Here is a 13687-nt window from a genome sequence, read left to right as displayed (position 1 = left end):
AGAATTGAGGGAGGGAGCCTTCGACCATTTGTTGAGGGTCACTACATAAGATAGCATTATTATACCTAATTTATAGCTGGCAAATGGAGGCTTATTAAGGCTGAATTGAAAATTGTCCAGCAACTGGTAAATGAGGCTTTGGGACCCCGACTGTGTCTGACACCAATGTCTATATTCGTAACCACACTACACATTTTGAGACACAGAAGGCTTGAGCTTAATGACTTCATGGCATTTCTGCCTCTGTCTCCACTCCACACCCCAAATGCATCTATGAATTCTTTTTAAGTGAGGTGCATCACGATGCAAACCATGATCACACTGCTCACACTTAAAGCTCACGTGAAGGAAAGCAGGTTGGGGAATGAGACAGGAAAGAAGTCACAATCATTAAGACAAACAAGTCCAGCCAGACCACTGGCATGCCACCATGGGTTAGAATGCAGCGTTTTTATTGTAAAAGTCCACATAGTAGGCAATTCCCTTTGCGAAAAGGTTTTCAAATACATAGACAGGGAGCAGCTGATAATTAAGAATTAGATTATACATAATATATATTCATATTGTCAATACTATGCACACATTGGAAAGCTAGCTTTTTGGAGTATCCCCACTATAGAATACATTTCAGGTTGACAATAATAACATGTTTCTTACCATTGAAAATTTGCCAACAACTCTCCCAAAGAGGCAACATTGAATATGTTAACAACTCAAAACAAGAAAATAATTCATTCTATTTACATGTGTTTGAGGTTATATACTAGAGCACTGGTATATTAAAGGTTTGTCAAATTGGCAGCTAAATGTGTTTCAAGATTCATCCAGATGACTTGATGATAACTTTATATAGATTTATATTAACAAAGCCACTCTTGCTTCTACTCTTCTTAGGTTATCGATAAAGTTTTACCAGCTGTGATTGAATTCTGACTTAGAGTCATGATTGCCATAAAGAACTGACCAAGGGTGCTATTTTAGAGAAATAAGAATTCAGGATGAGCACATGAAGCTGTGGCCCAACTCATTATGTTTTGAAGTCTGAGACGCCTGCTTCATGTGTTTAGAATGTGGTATAATGCGGCTACAATCACAGGCTCGAGCCTCTTAGTAAGTCATTATTTTTTTTATTTCAGTTTTTAAATTTAATCTTCAGTGCAATTTTTTTCTTTTCACAGAGCATAGGATATTCTGAACACTAGACAAGTGTGAATCTTGCTTATGCCTGTCATATGTCCTCAAGCGCATTTGTGGAGGGTCGAGGCTGACTCATCCCCAAACCTAGAAAAATAATACACAAACTCTAATTATTCCCGAGTAAACTCATTTTTGTATACAAATGTAGGACATAAATATAATTTCTAAGGGAGCATGGGCATTGGCTAAAGTTAGTTTTTGATAAGGAATCTAAATTGCCTAAGTTCTTTAGATCCTTCTGTTTATTTCTGTAAGATCAAGTATCACGTGACCAAGCCTATGGGAAAAGATGAATTGCTGGTTCCAGACAAGCACAGAGTGAGTCACCAGAAGCCTGGTGGGGGGGCACTTCACTTCAAACCAGAGTTATTGAGCATCAAGTATGTGCTAGACACTACCCAAGGTGCTGAGGACCCAAAGAGGGAATGACGAGGCTTCTGTCCACAAGGCACTCATGATCATTAGAAGCAGGTATTGAGATGGAGAGTAAGTTCTATTAAGATCTGTCATCCTAAAAAGAAGAAAAAATAGTGGCAAGCACATATAGTGACTTTATACTTTATGAAATTGGGCATATTTAGAGGTGGCAAATGTCGAATATTCAGTCTGTATTTTTTAATGTGTCATACAAGGGGGAAAAAATAAGCTGTTTCAATTTTCATGCATAAAGGAGATGGTTGTGAAAATTCTTCCATCCAATTCCAAACCCAAACCCTTATAATTACATTCATGATTCTTTTGTAACCCAAAGACACAGAATAAAATATGGTGCTATGATTTTAACTCCAGTCCATTGATTTTGGCTCTAAAGAGATACATGCATTAAACTTGAAGCATTCTATGTTATTGAAATATTTACAACATTGTACACGTGATACGGAGGAAATTTTCTCCCTATCTTGGGATGGAAATGTAATAGATATCTTGTCTAGGTTCTTATATTGAAAATGAGGTATGATTTGTCTCAAATAAGGGAGATACTCTGTTGGGATCAAATTTATCACAATTTGACTCCAAATGAACATATGGTATAGTTTTGGACCTTTTGCATCTAATTGTATTTTGAATTGAGTAAAGACACCACTGCTGTAAATAGCCATAGCTTTTACTATTGCAATTGCTGTAGCTGGAAAATATCTTATTTGATTTCAGTGTTCTTGCTCTAATTTCACTTTGCCTTGCAGGTTTGCAACACAGAAACATTATAGTTCAAATTACACTTACCAAAGAAGAGTTGGGCACAAACAATGACATGAACACAGTTTACCAGGTTAGAACATAGAAACAGATTCAGATCATTATAAACCACACACAAGATTATTTAAGCGGACTTAGAAAGGACATGTTCTTTCTATGAGATTTAGTGAATAAGACCCATATCAATAAAACCCATATCTCTTTACAGGTAAAGGTAGGAGACCCAATAAACCAGATTGAACAAACAGAAGGCGGTGGGGAAGAAGATCCGTGCATAGGAGTCCATTTTGGCAATACGGATATGTATCCTCCCATGTCGCCAAGCTCCTGTTCGGCAGTCTTCAAAACAGCAGAAAAAACTGGCACAGTCCTTGCCATCCAGACACTCATACCCGTATTCTTCATCTCTCTCTTGAAGGTGCGTGGCATTGTTCATTTGAATGGTTGCCGATCTTGGGCGGATATCAATAGTAGGGGCCTGAGACAAGGGTAGGGAAAAGGAGGGATCAGAGTTAATTATACTTGACAAATCCTAGACTATTTCTCCACAATGTTACCAATGTGAATGATGAATCTGAAAATGAGTACTCAGGAAATTGCTATGACATTGTGATCTACAATGGTAAAATTGAACTTAGAAGGATAGCACATTTGCAGATTTCAAATTTTGAGCTTAAGCAGTGCAGCTGAAAATAATACCATGAAGCTAATAGCTAGAGCAAGAAGATTAAACACCAAAAGAACTCAAAGTTTAAAGATTTAAATCAAACAACTACATGGAATCTTGTTCTGGTAAAGATTAGATGTGAAATTGGTTACATGAAGGTATTAAATGGTGTTGCATGTGAGTAGAACAAAGAAATCAAAACGCATCAATTTTGAAATCAAATTTTGTGTCATGCTTGCCTATAGGCATATAGTAAATTCCATTATACTATCCAAATGTATTAAATGCTTTTAATATAAAATGTTAAAATGTAAATAAACATAGACATTTCCTTAGTGTATATAGCACAATGGTATCTAGAAGCTTTAGAATATCAGCAGTGTTTACATGTGAGTGAAAATTCAGAAAAAAAATGTTACTACCTTTCAAACTTTTTTTTGCATTTGAGAAGAAACTTGTACCAATTTACTGAATGCTAATCTAATTTTCACCTTCAGACCAATTATAAAATTGCTATAAGACTCAATGGTCTGTCTATTTAATGTAATGTGCATGACATATAGTTTTGGGATAATATAAATACAAATCCTAGTGTCTCTGAATCAGCTATGACAATTCAACTGGGAATAAAAATCTTCTAATATTGTATGATAGAGCCAAAAGGCTTCTGGATCACCCTAGAAGGAAGGGATGGGTGTTTCAACTTAAAGCATTTCAAAAGGAGTATTATTTTTACAGAACTGACTGGTAGATTTTAGATAAATGGAGGTTATTAAATTTACTTATCTAAAAGCCATCATATTTTGAATTAGGTTTTACAGAACTAAATTTTAAGGGCATGTGTGGTATATATGGTATACGGAAGATGTGGGTAGTGAAATTGGGTTCCATTTTTATCTGAGGAGAGGGTAAATTTTAGCTTTGATGTTTAAAGAGGCTGTCTCTTTACTAATGGCATCTCATAGAGCTTATAGCTTTATAGCTTCCTACCAGGTCAAAACCTGTGAATTAGTGTAGGGTTGCTGAATCAATTCTAGAAATATATCAGAACTTGCTTCATCTTAACTGTGTCATCTCTAGTAGAATGCTTAAATATCTATCCATTAAAACAAACAAATAAAACACCATGTAAGCATTAATACTTAAATTCAGCAGTTGCATGCAGTGAATTTCCATTCCAAAAACTTTATACCTTGAAGGAAAACATCCGAAGAAGCTTTGGGTTTGTAGACAGAAAAGAGAATTGCATTTTTTAATTAAAATAAGGGAAAAAATTTAAAAAAAGAGAGAGACAAAATAAGATAAATTAAAAATACATTTTGAAAACATAGTAAGTGAAATGAACTGAAATTAGAAACACAAAAGTACTGAACTTGGAACAAAGTACATGCCTGAAGTTGGAAAAGGGAATTTGGTGATTGCTAGTGAAATCTTCAGTAAATTAATTCACAGTTATCTAATTGCAAAAGCCAGTGTTGTTCATTTGTGAGGACTCTTCCTGTATTTCCTGATTTCTCTGTATAGAAATACTGTGACTCTATTTTCTAATTATCATCAAGAAAACCTTAATAGGTGAATCTAGACATAATGAACCAAAGGCCATGTTAAATGGGAAAACGAAAATTCAGACTCTCATTTACACCTTAGGTTCTTGCTTGTTCTGATAAATCATCTAATTGGCTTAAAAGGGGGAAATGCATGAAATTCTCAGGTCATTTTGTTTTCTCAGTTTCTTTAATCCCATTTCTTCCTCCTGTCTTCTTCTGTCATCTTCAAGACCCTGCATTAAAGAATTCAAGAGTTTCTATTTCTGAAATCCACTCTGCAGTGACCTAGCTATTAAGAGAGGGATAAAGGGCTTTTTCCAGAGGACTCTTCAGACTTGTTTGAAAGCCAGTATTCATACCCTTGTTACTGCTGCCAGGTGATAATGCTGAGTATCAATAGAACCATCTTCTTGGAGGAACATGTAATGGAAAGTGAAGGAGGGGGAGAAAACTAAACACAACACAATAAGGAAACTAAAGGATAGAAAAAATGCAAAGGCAGAGAAAGGCAGAACAGACAGAAAAGGAAAATACTGCACAAAGCATAGTGGATATTTGGGAAATTTAAGATAAGCAGTGATTTTGTATTAATCATTAAGACTAACGATGCTTCTTTCTCTTCCTGTTATAAATTCTTATATTCAAATAAACATGCCATTTATGGAATTTCGCTGGGATTCCTGGAGATCCATCAGGTTACAAGCTAGAATCATCTAGATCCCCCCATTATAATTCAGGCCCCCCAAGTCTATGGGTCAGATAGCTAGCCACTATCATAGCCCTCATGGCCCTTAAGCAGGAGAGTGGAACGGCTATACGTTGGGTGGATTTCTTTGCCCCTGTCTTAGAAGGGAATGGACCTTAACCTTTCTGGAGCCTTCTCTGAGCTAGACACTATGTTTAGGATGGTGAATGGGTAGCTACATGCTCTCTTCAACATTAACAATAAATAACAATTGCTTTCAACATTCAAATTTGTGCTTCATCGTCTCTCTTTAAAGTTTGGTGGCAAGGTGACGTCATCCTCCCTGTTTCCAAATCACTGAAATCAATCCCAGTTGCTAACTGTGTAAATCTTCAACGCCTACCATCCTCAGCAGCTGTTAGTGGTAAAGACTCACGTAAGGTGCTATGTAACGCTTTGTACCTCTGTCACCACATTTATTTCTCACAACAGCCCCATGAGATACGTGTTTTTTGCAGTACTCATTTTATATATGAGAAAATGATGACATGGGGAGGATAAATAAGTTGCCCAAGCGATAGATGAACCATTTCTTTTGAAACAAAAAAATACATTTTGAGTGTGAAACCAGTACAAGTCCTCTGGGGGCAGCACACACACACACACACACACACACATGCACGCACACATATACATATACACATACACACACAATTATTTGCAAAAGTGTGTTGATTTGACATTTCAAGAATCTTGTGACTTCCTAGTGGAAAGCTTTGGATGAAATTTTTAACTCAAAATATCAATAATTTAACAATATTATAATAAAGGGGCAGAAAGATGAAAATCACTGAAACCTAGACTAACAGCAACTAGAAAATGGATGCATTTCTCAGCAATGGTTGCACTCCCCATGAGGTGAATAGAGTAAGAGCCTGACTAAGTGAATCAGGTCTCTCTTCAGTAACTAATGACCATAACAAAGCCATATAACCTGGTTAAAGTCACACGTTCATTTTTCATCTTGGAACCCAAAGGTATTGAGGCTTAACCTGTAGATAGGCTAAGCAAGACTAACCCAAAACAAAAGCAGGTGGTCTTTCTGCAAAAAAAATTAAATTATATATATATATATATATATATATTTATAAAAAAATTATATATATTTATAAAAAAATTGTATATATATATATATATATATAAATGGTCTCCATGGAAAATGATACATACAGGGTTTTTCTTCTTTTTGTCTTTGTCCTTGCTTGGTTTCCGGTTGCTGACAAAATAATGCAGGGTTCCATACTCCACCAAAGCAGAGAAGACAAATATGAAGCAGACAGACACAAAGAGATCCATTGCTGTGACGTAGGAAACCTTGGGGAGTGACTTCCGGGCGATGGTGCTGAGGGTAGTCATTGTCAGGACAGTGGTGATACCTGCAGAGAGGCACAGTGAAATGGATCATGTGACCAAATCAGCAAGCAACTGAGTCACGGCTGGGACTAAACTTTTTGTGTGACTTGAGACGCAACCTCATAATAGGAAAGGAAGCGTGATTGGAACTCATTCACTACACCCACAGACGTTTATGGCCTCACAATTGTTATTTAGCCTTGCAGCACCTCTGCTTCCCTAACTCTAAAAGATGTGATAATTTTTATAATCATTGCAACCGCTTCTCCATGCTGTTGTTGTGAAAAGTAGAAAAGGCCTGGGGACTGTATAGGACATGCTTGACTTGTAGTTGGTCATCAGCAAGTAGGAGCACATACCTGCAATTTGTTCAGGGGTCTCTCCCTCACTCCTCATTCCTCATGCCTCAGTTCACTTACCTCGATCTCTTCTCCCATCATGGCCATTTGCCAGTGAGCACTCATTTAATCAGTGCTTGAAAGGAAATATCAGAGTGGCTCTACGAGGGATTTTGACCATCAGGAGTTTGGACTTTAAGAAATGGCTTTGAACTCTTTCCCTTAAAATATTTGTGGGGTGGATAAACTGGAATGCACCAATCCCTATGTTCTATCCATTCATAAGTGCATATATTATTTGAATAATCATTGAGCTACCAGCTATGTGCCAGGAACCATACTAGGATTGAAAAAGACATTTACGTGCTAATGTGAGAGATAGTCATAGCATCTAATGCAATACATTCTGCTCACAGTGGCAATTAATCCTCCTAAAGTAATAGGCTCAACATAGTTTTGGTTTGATTTAGCATGTAGCTTTAGACAAGTTATTATAATTGTTGAATAGGACTTCTAACATAAAGTACTACATATAACAACAACAACAAAAATCAAAATAACTATTTTGAAACAGATGGGAGACTAAATTAGGTTTGGAAGAGGACAGATATATAAATGATGTCCCATCCCGCCTCCCCCCCCCCCCCGCCCCCAGTAATCACTTTTGTCTTCAGTTTTAGGAGCCTGGTACAGGTCATTTTGTCAGAGGTCTTATGTGAAAATATGAGATAAATATCACCATATACAATAGATTCAGCAAACTATAAATAATCTTAAAAGTGTGGGGATGGGTTCCCAAAATTTCACAGGTAATTGTTTTTTCCCCAAATAATCTTTTTAGTGACCTTTCTATAAAAAGCAAATTAATATGTATATATGGCTTCAAATGTCTTCGTGATAATTGTGTATGTTGGAATGAATTAATAGCCAGTGGTATGCTGATAAATGTGTAACAGTTGACTCTAGAAAAAAATGAAGGCTGTGATGTTTAGCACTTGCCAGTTTCCATGGTGTTACTACTTTCACTTTGGCTCGTGTCAGTCTGCCAATGTGACATTTCTAGACAAATCTTTGGAAAAGGATAAACGATCAGCTCTCATGAGCTGGCGAGAGCAGCTTTATCACATAACTGCCCAGAGAGCAAAACAAAGAAAAAAAATCTGTTGACATTAGAGGCTTTTTTGTTGTTGTTGTTCTTGTTAACTTAAATATATTAACACAATTTACTAAAAAAACAAAAACAAAAACAGCCTATTGAGGTAATTAAGGAAAATAGAGTTAGGAAACTCTGAACACTGTTTTTGTTTGTTTGTTTGTTTTTTAATATGCTAGTTTTCTTGAAAATGAAGCAAATGCCATTTTAATGTAATTTTTGACTGCATTACAAACAAATCAGTTTAGAAAGCAGAATAAAGATGACTTGCATTGGGTACTTACCTGGGGACACTACAACACAGAGAAACGTGTCTCACCTAAAGAAGTTCTGGCTGGAACTGCATCCTTGTTGATCCAGAAAGACACCCAGGATAGAACAACAATGAGTGTGCAGGGGATGTAGGTCTGGATGGTGAAGTACCCCATTCTTCTGCTCAGGTCAAAGTAGACTGACATGACCACGTAATCTCCTGGAACAGAACGAAGATAATATCATGCAACCCCCTTCTCAGAAATGGGAAAGCATTTGAAAAAAAAAAGCGTATATTCGACGTTCATATTCACACATTTAAATTGAGAGTTCTAGATGGGTAGGTTCGACACTATCTTCCACCCACTTGGGTTAAAAACAAAAATTTTAAAAAAAGGCAAAATCCAACCTAAACTGAAGTCTGATCCTTTTAAAGGCAACGTGACTACTAGATAGAAGGAAACATTTGTCAGCATATGGATCATATTTTCTTTTTTTAGGTGATTTTTGATGGTGCCTTTTCTGCCTACTTAATATACGCAATATAAATGTCTTTGTTTGGTGGGAAGTGAGGGGAACAGTCTTTGTCCTGGGTGTTTCTCTTCCTTACAATGAATCCTAAGATTTGAAACACTCATCGTGTCCTCAGGTCCTGTCTCCATACAAACCAAAGAGAAGACTATCCCGATGCTAATAAATGACTAGTTTTCTCAGTTTATAATGAAAATCCTATGCGAAGACATTTTTTTTCCTCTTGTTTTTATTGAATCATATGGTTTTTCCTTCATAGCAGTTACTTCAATTTGTAATTTCTCATTCATGTGGTTATTTTGTAATATGTCTCCCCTATTAGACTTCATCTGCGTGAGTCCACAAACGGTGCCTCTTTTAGACCGTAATTGCACTACCAGTAATCAACACCCTGCTTGATTCTAAATAGGTATTCAGTGACATTAGTTGAATAAGCAATCAAATGAATGAATACATTTATAAATTTAAAAATAAAGAAAAAAGACCAAAGAAAGCAAGAAGCTATGTTCTAGAATATATGTGAAAAAAACAGAGTTTATGTAAATAATTCAGAGAGTAGAGTAATAAAAGAATCAAAGAATAACCATATAGCTATGCATGAGAACAATGTAATGTGACACAATTTGAAGTGTCTTTTTTGGTTTTTTTTTTAATAATCAGGATCCATGTGTTGCTTTTAAAATTCCATGTCCTTCATTTTATGTGATTCCAAGTAAAATTTTAGGGAATTTAAAGTTTGAATTTAGAAAATATGCTATGGAGACATATCCCAGTTACTATGTATTTATGTTTTCTTTATCCTCTTAGAAAATATCGATTTCAAAGACTTTATCTGCTCTTGCAATATGAGGTGGACACATGAGAGACCAGTTTTCCAATATTGCTTCTTTTTTCTTTACTAAATTACAATTTGTCCTAAAGGCATGGAGAATGAAATCCCAATCATGCGTTTCATTTTATTTCTTTGGCTTCATGCCCATGTTTCTCAATTTACTTGGCTGATTTAGATCTGATTTGAAAATAAGATACTTTAGAAGCCTCACGCAGAGATTGACTTAGCAGGATGAGTTATTCCTACTCAGTCCAGTTCTTCCTCCCACTCCCGAGCTTTACCCCACACCCTTCCAAGCTATTGAGACAGAAAACCACCATTGGCTCCTCTTTGAGGGAGTCAAGACTCTCCTTGGCAGTATTTCCTAAATGAGGTTAGGAGTACCTCCTAACACTGCCCTTTGGTGAATTAATGGACTATTACTTGTCTGAGTCAGACCTGGGATAAGGCAGTGACAATGACCCAGACACTAGTCACTGGGGAATTTAGCTTTCACTGGAACATCAGTTCCCTCTCAGAGATCAATAAGCAGAAGTTATTTAGGGATTATCCCGTAAAACTTAAACATATGAATTTCTCATTTATGATAACTAGATTTTGATTAGTTCCCTGATGTTATGCTTCTTTGTGTTGATTTATCTGGACTTCAGCTGTTTAAAGTCAAAGCATTTTATAAATTAGTTTGGTCCCTGCTTTTGTTCTAATTTAGAATATAATATACACCAGCTATGATTGTGGAGTAAAGATATTTGATTTGAAATGATCCATATAAATGTCCACCCCATCCACCCCGTTTCTTTTATCTGAATACCAGAGGTAAATGCAAGCTAGGAGAAAACTAAGAAAGAGGTTTTCTTTTAAAATAAGAATACTCAGGGGGTCCTTTTTCTGTCTATTTTCCAAGTCCCTTAGAGTTTTGTGCATATTTTAAACGTGTTAAATGAAACTTTACAAAGTATAGTATTTTAAATCTACACAGTTTTGGTGTCTTCTTTTTACTCTTCATCATGTAAATGACTGAGGATCTGCACGTTGGCATCAATGACCTGACTCTCTTAAAGGTGAACTTGAATTTCGCCTCAAGTTAACAAGATAAATATCTTGATTCCGTTCTCCTCTTCCCTTAAGTGAGAATCTAAACTCCCCTTGCCTATTTACCTATGGATTTCTATGTTAAGGCAATAGTTTCTGAGCATCCTCCATCTTCGCTAGGAGCTCCAAAGCTTTTCTACCACTAGATTACAGATGCAAACTTGGGAACAGGCCATTTAAAAGCAAAGCAGCTTTGCAGTGACAGCCTGATGTCTGTCTTTTCTCTACGGCCACGTTACTTTTCATATTTTTAAAAACTGTTGGGTGGAGGAGCCTGTAAAATCAAATCCTGTGAAGGTGCTGCATCAGTGATTCTCCCAGCCCAAAGGTTTGAATGTCAACCCTGTCAACGATGGTTGTTTCAGCCCCTTCACATTTATTCTATTGACTTATTCTAACATAAATAGCTAAAATTGTAGCATTTTGTAAATTAGTCTGGTCCCTGATTTTGTCCTAATTTAGACTATACTAGACCCAGGCTTTGATTGAGGAGAGAAGACATATAATTTGAATAACACTCATAAATGTCCATTCTTTCTTTATTTTTTGTAAGCTTCTTGTATCTAGTTTCAGGGGAAGACCATCAATATCAGTGAACAATGAGCTCCAGTTATTCTTTCTTTAGTGTAATTAAATCATATGAAAGCTTTAAAATTCAGATTTATTAGAGTGTGGAGGCTCTTATTTCATTGATGAGATTATCTCCCCTTAAAAACTTAAATATGCCAGGATAGAGAAGTCTTCCCCTCTATTGAACATCTGAAGTAATAAAAATAATTATTCGCCAGTAATGTGACCCTACTATATGTAGACATTGGGCTGAATGGTTTGCATATGATATCTCTAAATATCCTAATGACTTTGTCAGGGTGGTGAGAAGCTAAGACTTCACTTTGTTCCTCTCTTATGATTCTTACTCCACTTGAATATAATGAATAGAGTATATGTTTTTCTCTAGGTTAACTCTGAAAGCATAATTAGAGTATTGTGTTAGGAAACGTAGAGATGAAGACCTGTGGAACCTCACAACTGATTCTGAATTAAATGGATTAAATGGAAACAAGGTTACTTCCTCTCTGACTACAAATCAGATAAACAGAGTGATCTGCTGAGACAGTGCACTCCATCTGCCTTTATCACTGCTGATTCAACTGTTGAATCTGAGGCAGAACCCATTGTGACTGCAGGCAGGCAGAGTAGTCCATTGGTTGCATTTTCATTTATGGAAATTTTCTGAAATTAGACCTGTGCCTTACCTAATACACAAAAATAAATCTAAGAGTGACCAATGATCCAAATTTAAGTGTGAATATAAATACTACACAAGGAAAAAATATTGGAAAACACTTTTATAATATAGAGTGTGGACAAGGCTTTGTCAAGCTCACATAAAACATGGAAGCTACAAAGGAAAAAAATCGCAGGTTTATCATCTAAAACTTAGAACATCTATATCATAAATATTGTGTTGTAAATAATTTTAAAAGGCAAAATACCACGCTTGAATAAAGTACTTCCAAAATAAATAAGAAGTCAAAGGCTAATATCACGGATACATAAAGAATTTTCATTAATGATTGAGGAAAGAAACCCACCTTTTAAACTAGGCTAAAAAATATGGGCCATTCATGGATACTGAATATGTGAAAAGAATCTCAACTTCAGTAGGCATCAGAGAAATCCAAAGTGAAATAATAATAGTTTGTTATTAGCCTATCAAATTGGTGTGTGGGGGAAATAAACGTAATTTTCAGTCCTGAGAAGATGTGGACGAAAAGCAGAAATACACACTCTTGGTAGGGGTACACGCTGGTGTGGACTTTTCAGAAAATAATCTGGAAATATATAAAAACACGTTTTACTCCTAGATATCTGGAATAAACACCGCAGAGGGGGGAAATAAGGTTTTTTAAAAATATTGTCTTTGAGTTGGCATCAAGCTTTCCTCAAGGTTTGTTATGTGCCCAGAAGAAGGAATAGAACACCAAGTCTTTGGACAGAATCCCAGTCCCTGAAATTGGGAGTCTAGGACCTTGTGGGGGAGACAAGACTGCAGTGTTTAATCAGTTGCTAACTTGTATGCATGCCACCCCCATATCACCGCCTAGCATTCCTGGTGGTAGTTCAGGCTGTCATTAACTATTCTGGAACTACGTCGACATTCTTCCAGTGATGTCAAGAGAGGGGAAAATGAAGCCAAAACTGTAATCCTTGGCCTCAAAGAGTCCTTAGGCTAAGAAAGACATGGATATAGCATCACTAACCAGTGGCACATGGGCTCTCATAAAACACACACATGCTCATGTACCTTTCATACAATGATTAGATGACGTTTCTGGCAAGCACATTTCTGGAAGTTCTGATGAAATGATGGCAGTCTTCACCAAACTTAGAAATCTGTGCTCCTCTACAAAGAAAGTGCAAACTCCTTAGCCTGGCATGCAAGGCTGTCTGTAATTTGAATTTTATCTAGATCTTTCTCTCATTACCCAGGTGCTCTAAACCTTAGATAAAGTAAATTAAATATTTTCATTTCATGCTTCCATAGTTTTTCTGTCTTTTATTCTTCCTGGCATCATATCTCTCCCAGGTCCCTCACTCCTCTCCCCACTCCTTTTGTGACCACCTGCACCACACTATCACACACACTTATTCTATAGTGTGACTAGACTGTGCTAAGATGGTAGCTATCTTAAAAGTTAAAATGAAATAACTTAAATATAAATAATACTTAAAATGAAATAATCCTCCGTTGATCAAGCTGCATTTCAAGTGTTCAGTAA

The 13687-nt window shown here is 36.3% G+C and overlaps 1 protein-coding gene across 2 annotated transcripts in view; it reads right to left on the bottom strand.

The window, feature by feature from the left end:
- Nucleotides 1-431: 431 nt before the first annotated feature.
- GABRG2 (gamma-aminobutyric acid type A receptor subunit gamma2) overlaps nt 432-13687 on the bottom strand; it is a 76414-nt gene continuing 63158 nt past the window's right edge. The window contains exons 7-10 of one of the 2 annotated variants that reach the window (XM_019740791.2): nt 8517-8669; nt 6524-6729; nt 4254-4277; nt 432-2872 (exon numbers count right to left, since the gene is read on the bottom strand). In XM_019740791.2, the coding sequence (XP_019596350.1) occupies nt 2597-2872; nt 4254-4277; nt 6524-6729; nt 8517-8669 (659 nt within the window). In that variant the 3' untranslated portion in view covers nt 432-2596. The remainder of the gene's footprint in view (nt 2873-4253; nt 4278-6523; nt 6730-8516; nt 8670-13687) is intronic. The other variant, XM_019740800.2, reaches the window with a different exon arrangement.

The sequence above is a fragment of the Rhinolophus sinicus genome, linkage group LG10, assembly GCF_036562045.2.
Source record: "Rhinolophus sinicus isolate RSC01 linkage group LG10, ASM3656204v1, whole genome shotgun sequence".
NCBI lineage: Eukaryota > Metazoa > Chordata > Mammalia > Chiroptera > Rhinolophidae > Rhinolophus > Rhinolophus sinicus.
This window is presented reverse-complemented; position numbering and strand designations above follow the sequence as displayed.